The sequence below is a fragment of the Triticum aestivum genome, chromosome 5A, assembly GCF_018294505.1.
Source record: "Triticum aestivum cultivar Chinese Spring chromosome 5A, IWGSC CS RefSeq v2.1, whole genome shotgun sequence".
NCBI lineage: Eukaryota > Viridiplantae > Streptophyta > Magnoliopsida > Poales > Poaceae > Triticum > Triticum aestivum.
The window spans coordinates 599063449-599081519 of record NC_057806.1 but is presented as its reverse complement, the minus strand read 5'-3'; the positions used below and the strand labels follow the sequence as shown (position 1 = coordinate 599081519).

The window sequence follows — 18071 nt, the reverse complement described above, 5'->3', positions numbered from 1 at the left end:
CCGGGGATCGTCATCAAGCTGAACGTGTGCTAGAACTCGGAGGTGCCGTAGTTTCGATGCTTGATCGGTCGGGCCGTGAAGACGTACGACTACATCAACCACGTTGTGCTAACACTTCCGTTGTCGATCTACAATGGTACGTAGATCACACTCTCCCCTGTCGTTGCTATGCATCACCATGATCTTGCGTGTGCGTAGGAATTTTTTTGAAATTACTACGTTATCCATCAGTTATTACGAGAATATCCCAAATAACCACCCAGCCACCACACCGGCCCACACCCGAGGGAATCACCTCGCGGGCGGTTGTTGGGGTGGTACATGGGCCGGTACAACTGCCCCATGCGCCAGGCCTGGCCACGGCTTCCAGAGGGTACAACCACTTGGTTACCCGCTTGTATTGGTTGTTACAAGAATAATCGGAACAAATGCTTGGCCATCATCCATGAACAACTGGCACACCTGAGGAATCACCCCTCCGGTGGTAGTTGGACCAGTACATGGCCTAGTAGCACCGCTCCAAGAAGGAGCGGTACAACCGCTTATGTGCACAGTACAAACGCTTATGTACGTGGTACAACCTCTGATGTACGCGGTACAACCGATTGGTTGTGCTTGTAGTTGTCCACTCCACAGAGGGAGCGGTACAACTACTTGGATAGTTTTCACACTAGTTAGATTTGAAGTCTCTTCTCGAAACAACTAGGAAGGCTAGTGTGGGTGCAACATAGATTTTGTGTACATAATTTGATTCTACTCCTACCTCCCGATGTAGATCCCCTCTTAATAGTATGGATTTTCTACGACCAAAGAAATAAATGCAGCTGAAATGCTGCCTCCTATCTTTCCCTTCCAGAGCGGTAAAGAACCATCTTGTGCCATGTAGATATACATGAGTAGCTCAAGCACACGATTAGTCCGCTAATTGCGTTGTCATCAACACCAAAACACTAAGTGGAAAATGCCCTTTCACCATGCCCACCCCCAACCACTCCGCTGCCGCTCCTCGTTGTCGATCAAAATCGCGGATCCAGGCCGCCACGCACAGTGTCGAGTCCTTGGTCGTGGTGGTGCTTCCTCCTCTCATAGCAGAGCTTTCCACTTCCCCGACTCCCGCCGCCGCTGCCGCCGCAGAGGAAATACCTCAGCGTGCAGTAGTGGGCATGGGGGATGTGGGTTGCGGATATCACCGACCGTGAAATCCACGAGAAGATTTGGATTGGATCATTCCGTGTAGGCGACGTGGGAGTACGACATAATGTCGGAGCGCCTTCACGATGCGGTTCAACTTCCCCGATGGCTTACCGCAATTGACTCCCGTCAACCCCCGGGTCGCCACCACAGGGAGATGCTGGAAGACCAGGAGGCCCGCGAGCACCTTGAGGTGGAGCAAGCCGGCAAGGCACACGTGACGGAGCTTCGCCGCTTGTACCTAGAGCGCGTCGAGGAGGAGCATCAGTTGTACGACCTGTACAAGTCCAATGCGCCGCCTGTCATTTGTCTTTGATCGAGCGACGACTCCGGCTCCAACGGTGACGGATATGGCGATGGCGGTGGTGATGGAATGGGCCAAGGCGGTGCGAGCGAAAAAGGCCAAGGTGGCGGCGACAGAGTGGGCGAGGAGATCATGACCGAATCAGAACGGGGAAGGTTGATAAACAAGAGCGATAACGAGTAGTTTCTTTAATTTTTATGCAATCTAGTTTGAATCTTGTTTAAGTTATGTAAAATAGTTTATGCAACTCGTTGAATCGAGTTTGATGAAGGAGTTTGAATGAAATTTGCACCGAATTTGTGTTTTTTTCAGGAGTTAAGTATAAGTATTTGGTTAGAAACGACACTTTTCTCGAGTAGAAAATATGCTCCTCCAAAGAGTACTCAACCATTTACTCCTCTAAATTATAGGAAATCGGTAAGAGATGCTCTCATACTTTTTTTAGAAAGAACGTCAGCCTTTATTAATTAAGCAACAAACTTACACAGAGTCTTCCGGATGCAATCCGGAGCAGAACAGAAAATACAAAGACTAGGAGAGTTCAAACTAGATCTAGCTAGGATATGAGCTAGAACATTACACTGTCGATGAACATGCTGGAAGCAAGCAGACGAGAGGCCGTTTGCCATGATTTTAACCTCCAAAAGAACGGAACCCATTACCGAGCAATCTCTGGAGGAAGACGAAAGACGCTGCATCACGAAGAGGCAAGCAGTGTTGAAGGAGACATTGGAGAAGCCCTCCTCTCGAGGCAAGATGACAGCACGCCCGAGCGCCGTAGCCTCAACCAGTTCAGGAGACCGTGCGCCCAAAATAGGCTCAGATGCTCTCATACTTGAGATACTTAGGGATCACGATAATCCACGGGACTAGAAAAGTAAAGGGGTGGAATCACATGCATTCTTAGTTCTGCGTCTACGTCCAAGCATCTTGACATGTTGGTGCCTACAATGAAATTCCTCTAAAATCCGTCCATGTCAAACAGAGCCTCGTTGTTTAGAGCCCCTAATAAGCTAGTTCACCCACATGGCCGGCTGCTAATGCTCTGACTTCGAATTACAAGTTTTTCAAGATGCGATCTAGGATAAGTTTTTGAATCGGAAAAACAGCACGCCATGTTGCAGTGGCCAGTACAGTACATGCGAGCCGACGACTTTCCTCCATCTACAAACCCCATCATAATCTTAATCTGGTGTATAAAAGGGCGACATTTAGCGCCATGCATATGCAGCAGCAAAGGCGAAACCAATCAGACCATGTCGTCACGGAGAGCTCCTCCGAGTCTGGCCACGGCGGCGACGGCTATCCTGGCCGTCCTGGCCGCGGCGCTCGTCACCACGGGAGCTCGCGCGCAAATGTGCGGCGCGCAGGCCAACGGCGCCAAGTGCGCGAACTGCCTCTGCTTCAGCCGCTTCGGGTTCTGCGGCAGCACGGCCGACCACTGCGGCGCCGGCTGCCAGAGCCAGTGCAGCGGCTGCGGCAACACTCCTACCGGCGCCAAGGCCGTGGCGTCCATCGTGTCCAGGGAGCTCTTCGAGCGGCTCCTCCTGCACCGCAACGACGCGTCGTGCCTGGCCCGCGGGTTCTACACGTACGACGCGTTCCTCGCGGCTGCCGCGGCGTTCCCTGCCTTCGCCGGCACGACGCTGAGCACCAACACGCGGAAGCGAGAGGTGGCCGCGTTCCTGGGCCAGACATCCCACGAGACCATCGGCGGGTGGCCGACGGCGCCCGACGGCCCTTACTCGTGGGGCTACTGCCTCAAGCGGGATAGGGACCCGCCGTCCGACTACTGCGAGCCCAGGGAGGAGTGGCCGTGCGCGCCCGACAAGCAGTACTATGGCCGCGGTCCCATCCAGCTCTCCTACAACTACAACTACGGGCCGGCGGGCCGCGCGATCGGCGTGGACCTGCTGAACCAGCCGGAGCTGGTGGAGACAGACCCGGTGGTCTCATTCAAGACGGCCCTATGGTTCTGGATGACCCCGCGGGGTAACAAGCCGTCGTCCCACTCCGTGATCACGGGGCAGTGGAGGCGGACGCTCGCAGACTTGGCCGCCGGCCGGTTTCCCGGATACGGCATGATCACCAACATCATCAACGGCGGGCTCGTGTGGGCAATGTGTAAACGCCCACACGTGTGGGTGTTAATATTTCCGTTCCATTTTTCATGAAGGCGGAAAAAATATCCTAGGTCCACATTTCCAGGACTTATCATGTTGGACTCAACCATCTCCAACCGTATAAATCATCATTATCTTCCTCACCAACAAAAGGCATTGTGGGGAGCATCTTCATCTGCGGCGTCTTCACAAACAACACCGTCTACATCTTTAATGTCAGCCCCATGTGTTGGTTTTTTCAGGGTAACCTCGTGTGTTAGTTTATGTATGTTAGTTGATGCTTTATGTTTTATTGGTATGAGATCCAAACTTTCAGAATGCTATTCATATTCATATGCTTCCAGACATGCTTACGCTGTGACTTGCAAGTAGTTCATTACATTCTTAAGAACATATGAAACATATGCTATAAATCCTAGACTCAATCGGGGAATGATTCCTTGAAACTTATGCCTGCCTACGATGTCGCTCTATTCGAGGATTGTATATCATTAAAAAAATATTTGTGGATTTAAAAGAATCTGAACTGAAAATTGTTTAAAATTCTATGCTCCCTAGGAATGTTGGTTCTTGGTGCATTGGGGCTCTGGGGATCAGCCGTGGGCCTACCTTCACGCTGGTTTTTGCATGTTTAGGTTGTTTGGGCTATTCGTCATTCTGTCTGTAGCTCCTAATTGACGTGTTTTGCGCCAGTTAACGAGCTGGCACTTGCAGCGTCGCTGGTATATAGGCCAGCCAACGAGCGCGCTTGCTCGCTCAAAAAAGTAAACACCTAACGGCCGCTACTGCCGAACGACCGCTCGTTTGCTAGATTTTTTTCAAGAAAATCCAAAAAATGAAAAAAAATGAACTAAAAAGATCATGCATTTGAATTTTTAAAAAGTTCATGATTTTGAAAAAAGAGATTTCACAAAAATAAAAAGAAATTTCACCAACTTCGAAAACAACCAATGATTTTAAAAAGGTTCATTGATCTTGTAAAAAATTCACCAATTTTTAAAAATAGTTCATTGATTTCAAAAAAAGTAAACTCATTTTGAGAAAAGTGCATCTATTTGAAAAAAATCAAAATTTTAAAAATAGGTCATCGATTTTGAAAAAAGTTATCAATTTTGGAAAAAAAATATAAGCTTTAATAAAAGTTCATCGATTTTGAAAAGTGTTCTTCAATTTTTTAAGGTTTCATCGAATTTGAAAAAATCATGCATTTTGAAAAATAAAATATAAAAAAAGGAATAGGAAAATAATACAGAATATAGTAAAAGGAGAAAATACAAAGAGAAAAAAACAAGGTCAGTCCAGGAAGAAAACAAAGAAATTTAAAAAATGGTTAGGAAAAAGCTCTCTCCCATTGCACCCTAGATGGGCGGGCCCATGTAAGAGCGCCTTTAGTGCCAGTTAATGAAATGCACGTTAATGGGCACTGAAGGAGTCCAATAGGAAATGCTTGCTCTCTGTATTACTTCTCGTCGATTGTCTCAAAAAAAACTTCTCATCGTGTGCGTTGTTTGCTTGCAGTTAATTGGTTTTGCGGGCTACAAACAAGCTCGCCTAACCTGCACTGGTTGCCACCGAGACTAAATTGTGTAACAACACTAGAGCCACACACTGACCAATTCCACCTTCCTCTCAAAACAAATATCGACTCAAATAGCAAGCCAAGTTGTTACCAACAAAAGAAAACACCGCCACACGGGAAAAAATTTTAGCCCGGCGCGACACGTATAAAACCAAATTGAAGCAACCCACCATGATAATCGAGAGTCTGGGAACTCATGTCCTGCGTGTAAGTTTCTACACAAAAGTTAGGCCTATGTATGTACATGTATGTCACATAAATAATTCACACTACTGGTTCAATATGTTCTGACATTCCAAAAAAAATGTCTGTTGTCGTTCAACAGACATTTAGGTGAGTCATACAATTGTTTAAGGTGTTTAGGTGAGTCATACAATTGTTTCAATACGTCTTAGAAATCTTCCATATGTTTCAAAAACTTGTGTGTTTCAATATTTTGGAATATGGCCATGTATGTCGTAGAATGTTCTCTTAACTCATGAGTTGTCCAATGTTCCAAACGATGAAAACGATGTATTTGTTCGCATATCTATTTTCCTTGTTTTGATGCATATAAATTCAATATTTGCTTAAAAATAAAGAAGGAAAAGCACAACAAATGGAAATAAAACATAAAAATTAAAGGGAAAAAACCAACAAATAATGCGAAGAACAAAGTTAAAAAAAACACTTTGGGCCTTAGTATAGGAAATGCTAGATTGACCAGATCTTGGAATCTGGATCTACATGACCTCTTCCCACTAATTCTCGACCTCCCTCCTGTTTTTCACCCTGGGCCTCCATATCAGACTATAAATTTCCAACCGTAATAAAATCCCCTAGATGTAGCATCTGAAATATGTCATAGAAAGTGTTCAGGTGAGTCATGACAATTGTTTTGATACATCTTAGAAATCCTCCATATATTTCAAAAGTTGTGTGTACTTTAGTGTTTTTGAAAATCTTCATGTATGCCATACAATTTTGAATAAACACGTGAGTTGTCCAATGTTTTAATAGATGAAAATGATATATTTGCTAGCATATATATTATCTTTATCTTGATACATAAAAACCAATATTTTAATTTAAAACAAAGAAGGAAACCATAACAAATAGAACTATTTAAAAAATGATGAAAAGGAAAGAATGTAGGACAAGAAAACAAAATGTTACATGGATTCTCCATATGAAAATTGCAAGGCTTACGGGAACGAGGATTAGGGACGGATGTATGCTCTTCCCACTCATAAGTCTTAAACTTATCGATATTTTTTGTCTGATGCATGCTACTTTGCTATCAATTCCAGAACTTTGGGCATACTTTTTATCAACTTTATTTGTCTAACTTATTAATCCAGTGCCTAGTGTCAGTTTTTATTTTTGGTATTTCAGGAAAACACCACAAAAAAAGTCTGAGAAAAAATCCAACAAAAATAGTTCGGGAAGTTTCAAGCCTTAGGTCATCCACTTGAGGCTCAACATAGTCTGGAAGAATAGAAGTATGTAGTAGACATAAGATCTTTTCTCGTGTCATTACCAGGAAGGTGGGTGCTTGAAGGTATCTTTTTTAGATCCTGCAATTTTATCTTTTAGTTGCTTATTCACTTGTTTGGCTTATGGAAGAAACAACAAAAATAGTGCACTTGATTGTATTTACAAACTTAATGTTCAAAGTATGGACTTAGAACATGGCTATGAATTATTCAAATAAAAAAATGTTATTGATGTAAGTTCTTTGAATATTAATCAAGATATATTTTTTGAAGAAAGAAAGGAAAGAAAAGTTATTAGTATGTATTCTATGAATATCAGTTATGCTAATGACATGAAAAGCATAAGCTTGGGGAGGATAAATTTGAAAACCTTTTTGCTCTTGATGAAAATTCTTATGATATTTCTATCACTTATGATGAAAATTTGGAAAAATCTAAGCTTGGGCATGTTATGTTTAAAAATCCTTTTGGTATTGACATGGAAAATCCTAAGCTTCGGGATGATAGGTTTGAAAGTCCTTTTGCTAGTGAGCATGCTGAGTCTGAAATATGTTTTCTAGTAAGAATGAGGATTACATGTTTGAAGAAGTTTATGCTATTAAGGACCCTAATGATTATCCTCTTGCTTGTAATAATGAAAGTGAAACAATGAATGAATATGATCTTTCGAGACCTCCTAATCCTAGCTTACAGAAGGAAATATATTAAGATGAGAATGCACCTCCTACACCTAGTTATGATGATTGCAATATTATTAGAAGTGGGTTTAGAGATGTCATGTTGGTAGGTAGTAATGGTATTCACTTTAAGTAGTGTTGATCCCACAATTATTGAGGATGTTTCAATTGATTGTGATGAGAACAAAATTGTTACCTATGATGATTACTATGTAATACTTATTCTTTAAAAGAGAATGATAATCATCCTTATGAAACTTTTCATAATTATGAGGAGAAATACCCCCCCCCCCCATCCACAGACACACATCATGTACACTACCATTTTATGTTCTTAGAAATAATACTAAATTAAAATTAATCATGAATATGAAAAAATATTCAAGAATTTTTAAAAAGGTCATGATTTCTAAACATGTTTACGAATTTTAAAAAATGGTCATGAATTTTTTAAAAAAATGAGGATTTGAGAAAAAATCTGCCTATGAAAAATCACAATTTTTTAAAAATGTTCATGAATTCTAGAAAATTATTCACAAAATTGATTTTTTTTATTAATTTGAATAAATGTACGCGATTTAAAGTATGTTCCCAATTTTAAAAACATACCCATAAATTTGAAAAATATTCATGAGTTAGAAAACAAAAAGTAAAGAGAAGATGGTAAATACGTATAAAAACAAACAGGAAAAAATAAAATATACACAAATGGTGGATAAAAAAACCAAATAGGACATTTCCAACACTGGAAGGACTGTCCTGTATGGCCGTCTAATAGCCCCCACGGGGGTGTCAGTGTTTGCTCGACCGCCTTTATGGTATGGGTGGAATATAATTGGCATAATAAGTTTTGGAATTATAAAAAAAAAATCCACAACCGAAGAACCACACTGCAAAGCGCACATTTTGTAGAATTTATGTTGGCCTGTCCAGCCAACAACCCACCTAATATGTGGCTTTGTTCCCTAAATTGAGAATATAGTAAGGAGCATACTTAAAATTACACAAATATGTGTGTAATAGACCAATACAAATCATACAAAAGTTTATGTGGGCCAGACATTTAATATATTTCATTTCCTTCTAAAGAATGAGAACTATAATAAGGTCTATAATGTTCATGCATGTCAAATAAATATTTCACACTACTAGTTCAAGTAGGAGATATCCTTGCGTGTCGCAGCAAGAATTTTAAAGATTAATTTTAGATGGATTATGTATGGAGAAAATGATCTAAATCAAAAGCTACCATCTTCTTAATGTAGATATATTTCATACTTGCACTGTGTGTGAAAAAAGAGTATGCACGTGGTTTGCTCCGGCCAGACACAATGTGAATTGTTCATAGGGATGCCGGAACACGGGAACGAGAAAAAAGAACAAAAAGGGTAACAAAGAAACTGGTATAATGGTTCACGTAGATGCCGATAAATCTCACTTTGGGTTTTGTTGATTATCGTGAAGCAAAAGGAATAACACATGGTAATTACAGGTTCACTTGATAGTTATTCATGTGGGTACAAGGGGCAATATGGATGTCCACGGTTCCGCTATTGATCATTGAACGGAAGAAGTTCCGGTCACGTCTATACTTTACCGAACCTGCTGTGTCACATGCTTAAGGGTCATAGATTTGTTGGGTGCTAGATGGATTAGGAGCTTGAGTGAAAATCACCAGAAATGTTTCAGAGATGTTGAAAATGTTTCCGAGGAAGGATCAGAAGTGTTTCAGGGAAACCGAAAATGTTTTTGAGAAAACCGTGAGACCTGAAGTTTTTCAGAGCCTCCTGGAAATATTATCGGCGCCATGGGCCAGCCCATACGCAAGGCCTATCGGATGGTTGGCCGCATGGGCCTTAGGTGGGCGCCCCCTAGCCTTGGCGCCCAAGCTTGCTTGCTGCAGCTAGGATTTGGGGGTGAGGCCCACCCCTTGGTGCGCCGCCCTAGGGAGGATGCAACACATGCTCCATGGGTTGCCCCCCTCTCTCTCATTCTCCACCGAAAATTTTCGTTACGCCGCAAGGCTACGCCACCCCCTTCTAGTACTCTGACACCACTAAGTTTTGAACGGTGCAACGCTATTGGATCGCTAACTTCGTACACGTGGATACCAACAGAGAGATCATGCTTTCGAGGGAAAAATTCTCGCGGTTGGCAGGTTGTAAATCCTAGCTGCGGGAATCTGCACCAACGATCTTCACCAACTCTTCTTCTACCGCAACTCTATGTTGGTAAAGTTCCGATGTAATCCCATGTGCATCTTCACCAACGATCTTCAGTGTTTGTTCCCGTGCCTTTGCCGGCAGGTAGTTCTAAGGCCAACAGACGGTGGTCCATGCCTAGTATGGACCGCGGAGGCGCTGACTAGGGCCGGAAAAAGGGCGGGTCATTGGTTGTGGTTGCTGGCACAATCACCGTAGCAGGGTCGTTGTTCCAGCTCCATCTTCGACGGCAGTCGCTCCACCGCAGGCGAACGTGGTAAGTTCTTGACTTGGTCACCAACGACGAAACTCTACCCACCCACAACGATGACGCCCACCAACAACCCACACAGGAAGGCACACCACCACACACCACCACATTTGCCCGGGGCCGGGGCCTGGTAGTATTCATGGCTGCACGTTGTTGCATGCGGAGGAGCGTGCAGTGGGCACCAGAGAGAGCGAGAGGAGCCGACGCGCACGGCACGAGATCGACAAGACTCGCCTGGGGCGCCTGCCGCGGGAGCCGGGTCTTCGCCCAGCAAACAGCCGGGGAGCGCGGAGCGGGCTGCACGCACGCCGGGGTGTCGTGCCCGAGCGGATCCCGGCACGGGCGGGCGGGCGGCGGCGTACATGGTGCCGGACCGACACACGCGGCCAACAGTGTCTGCCCTGCCGTGCGTTACGAGCGGAACGCACGTACGTACGTACGGGTTCCGTATGACCCGGCCGCCTTCCAATCCAACAGTGCAAATCCTGTCGAGGACAGCCAGCGATTCCGGTACGAAACTGAAGCCACGTCCAACATGAGGATCCCGGGGAAGCCAGCACGCACTGGCGACTCCGTGACTACACACACAGCCCGAGCAAACAGAAACCCATCAGAAAGTTCAGATGCTTACCCTCAAAAAAAATAAAAAAATCAGATGTTCAGACGCGCCGCGAGGCCACACGAACACGAAGGTCCAACATTTTGGTTTGATGAAAGTTAGGAGGTCTAGAGACAGGAGCTACAGCTACCCATCCAGCTCCGATCAGCGGCGGCGGCTCTCCGCCGGACCGGAGGCGACGCTGCTGCTGCCGTGCCATGGCTCGATACTACAAAAACCCTTCGTCCCAGACGCAGCTGGGGAAGGAACCACGAGAGCCCAGGCAGATGCATGCATGCGCCGCTAAGCTACCAGCTATGGCTAATAAAACCACCTTACAGTTCCTTGCTAACGCAGCTACTAATGCTAGGTAACCAGTCCTAGTTAAACAACCTTGCTATCTCCTCGTGGATGCAGGGCCAAAAGGACGACGCTGTAGTCGAGCAAGTCAGGCGTCGGCCCACGCGGCGAACACTGGCATGTGCGCCACGGACACACCGGGCCTGGCCGGCGCCGGCGATGAGACCCAGGTGCCCATGGGCAGCGAGCTCGCCAGCTTCGGCGCCTCGGGCCGGGCGAACAGCATGGCCAGGCCGCCTCCCTGGTCCGGGCTCTGCTCCCGGGAGTTGCTCAGGCTCGTGGCCAGGGACGACGCGCCCGACATGCGGTTGCCCTGCCCCTGAGCACCAGCCGCGTCGCCGTCCAGGGACACCACGCCGCGCAGCAGGGAGAAGGACTCGCTCGACAGAAGGTCCAGGTGGTGGCGGCTGTGCTCTTCCGTGGTCACCGCCGCAGGCTGCCTCCAGTAGTCCGCGGCGCTGCCGGCCTGCACGAGGGCGGCCGCCGCGCTTGCCACCACGGCGGCGCTCTCGTCGGGGCCGTCCTTCCTGCGCCGCACCTGGTCGCCGGGCAGGAGCGTGCTGCTCTCCATGATCTTGTCCACGTCGTAGCGGTTGATGTCGAAGTTGGTGACCGCGTTGAGGCCGCGGAACTTGATCGCCGCCACGTCGTACGCCTCCGCCGCGTCCGCCTCCGCGCCTGCACGCACGCAACAAACACGCATCCAACGATCAAACACACACACACGCAGCTTGAAACAGCAGCCGGGCTTTCCCGGGCGGTCAAAGGACAGGAGAGGAGCCGAGCACGAAAGCGACGAGAGCATGCATCATGCACGCACAGAGCCGGCCAGCCTTATGAGAAAGGCGAGCGACGCAAAAACGTAAACCCACTACGGCTGGGGACGGCCCTCGCTCCTCCCTCGCACGCGCAAAAGTGCGGCCAAAAGCATGCAAGAATCGGCAGAGCGATGCTACGTTCATTCTTTCGGGAGGGCCAGGGCGCGCAGGGGCATCATGGAGCTACATCAGAGGTTATGATCATTGTGACAGGACGCCCTGCGTCCTTAAACCGTGACAAGCCTCTGCAGCCTTATTTCGCTGCTGCGGCGACAACGAACTGGTTGCTGCTGTCACATTGGTGAATCGGTGATGATGATGCATGATAGGAGCATGCATGCTGCGGATTTGCATCTTGTGGTGCCCATGGCGAGATTGCAAGATTGCAGTCTCAGAGATACCTGATTAATGGCGGCAACAGGGGGAGCAAGAGCTAGTTTGGGCGGGGCACGTACTGAATGTGCCGAGGTAGAGGTCCTTGTTGCCGGAGACGCGGCCGATGCGCGCCTGCCACCGCCCCTGCTGGTGGTGCCTGGTGACTCCCCGGTACACCGAGGCGCCGCGCGAGAACCCGCTGCTCTTCCTGCACCAATGGCGGTCGCCGGCGTGAGTGTCTATCCACCATGCGATCGAGTGCAAATTTCTCAGGGTCGTTCAGGCAAGCATGTGATGATGTACCTTCTGAGGTGAGCCACATACTCCTGCCTGGTCATGTTCTTCATCACCTCCAGCTCCTCCTGGTAGTCCTCCACCTGCACGCACGCAAACACGCAAACAATGGTCAAAATCACTGGCTACATTGTGATGACAAGCAAGCAAGCAAGCAAGCAATGTAGTACACCGGAGATGGATCGAGAAGGAGGTGATCGCCGTACCGGGAAGTTGATGTGCGTGGACGCGCCCCAGTACTTGAGCGCCGCGAGGTCATACGCCCTCGCCGCCTTCTCCTCCATGTCATACCCACCTGCCCAAATCAACAAGCTCTTTTAGTTCTATTAGGCACCACCACTCCCTCTGATTAAACATGCAGAGGGACTAGTATTTGTATTGACTGATCCCAACAAGATTAAGCAAAGTGATAGGAGCATCACTCCCAGGCAACAGGCTACTCACCAAGATAAACTGAAGATGTAGACACGATCGATCCCCAGGCAAAAGGTCCAGCAAAGGACATGCAAAGAGCAGTTCATTAGTTTGCACTTGGAAGTGCAATCACATCACTACTTAGTACACTACGACTACTAGTAGTACGTACAGCTACTAACTAAAATGGTACTGGGGGCAAAGTGCTACTACTACTCCGGCAGCTGTTAGGGAGCTCGATTGATTAAGGTTGGAGCTTGGAAGTACCTTGCCGGCCTTTCCTGGTCTGGCCTTCCTTCCGGCAGCTGTTGTCCCAGAGGTGCGCCTCATACCTCCCCGTCCACCTATGCCTGCTTTTGCTAGCAAGCGAGGGTTAGCGCGAGGAGGAAGACGATGGCGACTCACTGACAAATGACATGCAATGGGGTGAGATGGGTTGTGCCGTGCGGCTACCTGGTGACGCCCCGGTACTTGGACGTGCGCTGGCCGAAGGTGTCGATGCACTTGCGGTGCACGACCGGCTGCTTGTTCTGCCCGGCGCCCGCGCCGCGCTTCTTGCTGGCCGCGGTCGCCTGGCCGACGCACTCGCCGCCGGCACCGACGTAGGCGTGGGCGTGTGCAGCCGCCTGCTGCATGGTGACGCAGCTGGACTGGGACCCGGAGCTCATGGACAGCGTCAGCGGGTGTACGTACCCACCGGGGTTGTCGTGGCCGGTCGCCACGATGGCGTCCTCGCCGTTGCCGGCGTCCACGTCGTAGACGTCTCCGGCACGCGCCATCCAGCCGGCCGCTTCCATCGCGGCCGACGTGGCTGCAGCCTGCTCGTCCAGCAACGCCGCGTGGGCGTCGTAGTACATGTGGTGGCCACCGGAGCCAGGCATCATGGCGTACGGCAGCTGGTGCTGGCCGCCTCCTGCGTCGCCATGGCCATGGCCTTGGCCGCCGTAGTAGTAGCCCGAGTTGTCCAGGCTCAGCGCCATGGCGGGACTCGCGCCCAGGAAGTCCTCGAGCTTCGGCGGCGCCGACACCTCCGCCCCTGAACAGACCGCAAGCCCAACCAAGAAACATAAAGAGACACGCGCAGCTACAAGCCAAGAACCTCAGGAACCCAAACTGTAGCAAAGTAAGAATCGTAGTACTGTGCAGATATTTACCGTGGTGTTTCTGCTCGCTCCTCCGGAGCGCGTCGGCGAGGCAGAGGGAGCCGTCGGACCTGAGAGGCAGTGCGGAGATCCCGGAGTAGTACCCGCCGCTCGCGGCGCCGACATTGTCGCTCCCACCGAAGTAGAAGGACATGGGGGAGGAGGCGACCGCGTCAGGGTGATAGTAGACCCCGCCGTGCTGCGCGTGGTGGTGGCCGGCCACGTCGACGATGCCGGAGCCGGCCGCCGCCTCCATGGCGACGTGAGGCGACAGCGAGAAACCCAGCCAGCCGCCAGCACCGCTCGCGATGCTGGCGCCGCTCATGCTGTGGCCGCCGTTGGTCATCGGGCGGAGCGGATGGGAGCAAGGGCGCACGAGCACGACTGGGGATGAGGCTGTGGTGGTCTCAAGATTCAAGAAGATCTAGCTTAGATGGGAATGAGAGGATCAATCATTGGGGAGCACATGTCGCAATGATGCCGCTGCTCTCCATTGCAAGCTCAGCGGGTTTGAAGGGGGACTTTGGTCTGTGCGCGCGTGTGTGCGGGGTATGCCCGGCTCAGCGCTTCTTGTACCCCGTGGGGAGCGGAGCGGAGCGGGGGGAGGAAGAGGGAGAGTCGGGTATGGTGTGATCGGCGGAGAAGGCCGAATGGTGGGCCTGGCTTTTAAAACGTGTGTGTGCAAAGCGAATGAGTTGCTCTTGATCTCGAGTCTTGACCTCCCACACACACACACATTTTACGAACTACTCCCTCCGTTCGGATTTTGATGTCGCGACGTCTTTTTTGCGAAAACCCCCTCCATCTATTTCCGACCGAACCCGCGGTCCTCGCCCTCACTCTCTTCTCCGGCTAGCCGCCGCGGTCCGCTCGATGCTCTTCGCCGTCTCGCCGCCGCGCTGCCGCCGCGCTCTCCCCCTCCCCCTCCCCTCCCCACCTTCTATCGCGTCGCCGCGCTCTCCTCCCCCACCTTCGGTGGCCTCGCCGAGCTCCTCTCCTCGTTCCTTCGGCGACGGATTGAGTTCAAACTTGGACCTTTGAGTTCAAGCCGGCGACGGATTCCGTCGATGCGAGGCCTTCACCGCCGCCAAGCTCCTGGCGCCGGTGGCCGTGAGCTTCAGGGGAGACCCCATCCTCTCTCCCTCCCAGATCCACCATGCAGCTCGCTCGCGCGCCGGGATGCCGACGCCATGGAGGACGCTGCTCCACCCCTGCTCCGCTCCGTGCCCCCAGTGCTATGGAGGACGCTGCTCCACCCCTGCTCCAGCCTCAAGGTACTCCACCCCTGCTCTAGCCTGAAGGAACAACCTGCGCCGCTGCTTCTGAATGTTGTGCCGCTGTTCATCTCTGAACGTTGGGCACCATGCATCTTTGCTTTACAGTTGGTGCTTGCCAGGGTACCCCAGGTTCAATTCGTGGTGTGATCTTGAGATGCCCAATTCCTTTTCCCAGCCAGCCCTATAGACTTCATCAGGAAGTTACCCAAACCTTTGCTTGCACATCGAACGGCGGGCTTCCTATGCGCGTGCCAAAGCGTCTCCGGGGTTCAGTTTTCTGCCTCCTCTGTTCTATTGGACTCTGTTCTTCAGCCTAAATAAACATGCTCTGCTTCAACTCTCTTCACCGCTGCATAGGAGATGGGACATACGACCTCTATTTGTTTACAGAGGGAGTATATAAAAAGATAAATGGCACCAATAATTATGTATCGATTATTTGTTGCATGTTGATTAGTCCTGTTACTATTATTGCTGTTACAGCATGAAAAAGTTGATTGGTTAATCTTAGTGTCCAACCACAATATAGATCCTTGCTCAAGTCGCCTCATGTCCAGCCACTGTGCCTTTTCAGTTTACCTCTCATCTGAAAGACTGCTCTTTTTCTTTTTCTTTTGAGAATATCTGAAAGGCTGCTGAGTTAACCCTCTTATATGGAAAACAAAAGGCATGTTCATTTAACCTCTCCTAGCAGTGTTATTTTTGTTGAAATACTTGCCTCAACTTGTTTCATATTGAGATACTAATATTTTTTTATAAAAAGAAATACTAATATTTTGTTATGCCTAGGTGTGGAACATGAAGCTGGCAATGCCAAGAATGAACAAGATGAGGGCACTGACAGTACCCCTAGTCAACTGCTTTTGGGCGCAAAGCCAAAGAAAAGACTCACTTCCAAGTGTAGCCCTGGGATTCAGACTCAGAAGAGGCAAAAGAATCAGGTGCTTTTTTGAACCTTCCAGTAAAACAAATAGCATGGTTACACAAGGTGAAGACAGATTACGCACCCTAGACAGTTTACACAAGTTGAATTACATATATATGAAAATAATTGCAGGAGTAGGTTGCTAAAATAGATTGCTACTCTCCTGTTTAATGAAATGTCCATGGGTTGATTTCAGTTCTATGCTTGGGGTCAGCATATTCATTAAGGCTGATCTATTCTAACTCAGCCATTTTTTGCCTACACTGAGCAAATGCATAAGAGTTCTTCCCTTGAGAAATTAATTAATTAATTATAAAGGGGGGCACATTAACAGCTCATTAAGCAAGAGGAGATGGCAGGACCATCCAATTAAATCCCATTCTTATCTTCTTCTTCTTTCTTCCCTTGAGAAATTAATTAATTAATTATAAGCAGGAGTATTTTACAGAGAAAGATGCAAAAACCAGAGCACTAGCTGAATCTTCTTCCAAACCAACTTATCTGAATCTTCTTAACCAACTGGTCATTCCTAGCACAAACCAGAGCACTAGCTTTTTAGAAAAGGACCAGAGCACTAGCTGACCCTAAGTGAAGAAGAGTTGCTCTTTTCCTGCTGCTTGGAGGCTGTTGGTGCTTTTTTATTGTTTCTTGAAGGCTCCTGGTTCTCTTTTCCTGCTGCTTGGAGGCTACTAGTACTTGAAGGGTGTTTCTACCGCTTGAAGGAGGTGGCTGCTCTTTTCCTGCTGCTCGGAGGAGGTTGTTCGTGCTCTTTTCCTGCTGGTTGAAGGTTGTTGCTGCTCTTTTCCTGCTTCTTGGAGACTGCTAGTACTCGAAGGGTGTTTCTGCTGCTTGAAGGCTCCTGGTTCTCTTTTCCTGCTGCTTGGAGGCTGCTGGTATTCGAAGGGTGTTTCTGCTTCTTCAAGGCTGCTGCCGCTCTTTTCTTGCTGCTCTTTTCCTGCTGCTTCTGCTCTTTTTTCTGCTGCTAAGATTGTTTTTGCCTCTTCTATAAAGGCTTTGGTCTGTCCAACTAGCTCACGATCGATAGATAGAGCTATAGGAAGCCGTCCTTCTGCCTGCCGGCGTTCCTTGTTCATGTGAGGGATCGAGTAGTTTATCGCTCCCTTGTTTCTCATTACTTCTCGGATGCATGACTGCAGCGTCACGAAGCTTCTAGCTAGCTTATCAACCAGGTAGTTTCGATATTCCTCCTCCACACCTTCTATCAGTTCCCTGATGCTTTGAGGTGCTCTGCTATCGGTGTGGGACTGGAGAGACCTGAATATGCAGAGATCAAGAATGTTCATGTCGGGACTGTTTGGAGGTTGTTGAAGCAACTTAATATACAAATCAGTCTGTTCTATGACTTGTCGGAAAACCGGGTCATCGGGAAGAATATGTGGCGTGGCATTATCTTGTTGGATATAGATTGTCCGTCCTTCATCTTCGTCCGGCCAGCGCTCTTGGATCGCGGGAATAAGTTTCTCACACATGTAATACTTCATTACATTTTGTGTGACTTTCAATGATTTGAGCTCGAGCGTCCCTTTATCTCTGTTTTCACTGGTTCTTTGAGCAGGAGACTCTGTGACAAAAGCCCAAATGCCGAGCTTTCCATCAAAAGTGACCTCATCACCTTTGCCGTATCTTGGTTTAGCCACGGCTGCGAGAAACATCACCTTAGCGATGCTATCCTTATGATGCAAGGTGCGCAAGGGGTCGGGTTCTTCGGGAAGCAAATAGTAGTTGTTCACCTCCCCAGTCATGTTGAACCACTTTTCATCCATGTAGGCTATGTTGTCTAATTCCCGTGTGGCAGACCAATAATCTTCACACATAGCCAAGCACCATTTCAATCTCTTTACAATGTTGGATAGGTTTAAGTGGGGCATCAACTTATTACTGTGACGCCTCAAATGACCCCACTCGAACCTTGAGTGTAAGGTTGTGCAGCTTACACCCAATGCCTTTGACAGACCTCGCAATGTTCTCCTTCTGTTCAATGGGATTGTCACCACCCTCGACAGATCCAAATCTTTCCGCTTGCGGC

General features: G+C 48.5%; 2 protein-coding genes across 4 annotated transcripts; one reads left to right on the top strand and one right to left on the bottom strand.

Annotated features, from left to right (window-relative positions):
• The first annotated feature begins 2756 nt into the window (after window positions 1–2756).
• On the top strand, window positions 2757–4031 carry LOC123107887 (chitinase 2-like). The gene has a single exon (XM_044529784.1). The coding sequence runs from the start codon at window positions 2851–2853 to the stop codon at window positions 3667–3669; it is 819 nt and encodes a 272-aa protein (XP_044385719.1). The 5' UTR covers window positions 2757–2850; the 3' UTR covers window positions 3670–4031.
• Window positions 4032–10479: 6448 nt separating this feature from the next.
• On the bottom strand, window positions 10480–14472 carry LOC123105163 (AP2-like ethylene-responsive transcription factor CRL5). Of its 3 annotated transcripts, none has more exons than XM_044527167.1 (8): window positions 13835–14472; window positions 13134–13716; window positions 12948–13039; window positions 12711–12719; window positions 12473–12561; window positions 12276–12349; window positions 12053–12180; window positions 10480–11457 (listed from the first exon to the last, which is right to left on the bottom strand). In XM_044527167.1, the coding sequence occupies exons 1-8, from the start codon at window positions 14166–14168 to the stop codon at window positions 10868–10870; spliced, it is 1899 nt and encodes a 632-aa protein (XP_044383102.1). In that variant the 5' UTR covers window positions 14169–14472; the 3' UTR covers window positions 10480–10867. The 3 variants fall into 3 exon arrangements, with proteins under 3 accessions (XP_044383102.1, XP_044383103.1, XP_044383104.1); XM_044527168.1 differs by having other exon boundaries at window positions 12948–13033; XM_044527169.1 differs by having other exon boundaries at window positions 12948–13030.
• Window positions 14473–18071: the final 3599 nt, after the last annotated feature.

Coding starts and splice junctions, on each gene's coding strand:
- LOC123107887 (XM_044529784.1), top strand. CDS start 2,851: ATGTGCGGCGCGCAGGCCAACGGCGCCAAGTGCGCGAACTGCCTCTGC.
- LOC123105163 (XM_044527167.1), bottom strand. CDS start 14,168: ATGACCAACGGCGGCCACAGCATGAGCGGCGCCAGCATCGCGAGCGGT. Junction 13,717..13,834: donor GAGCGAGCAGAAACACCACG/GTAAATATCTGC, acceptor CGGTCTGTTCAG/GGGCGGAGGTGTCGGCGCCG. Junction 13,040..13,133: donor AAGTACCGGGGCGTCACCAG/GTAGCCGCACGG, acceptor CTCGCTTGCTAG/CAAAAGCAGGCATAGGTGGA.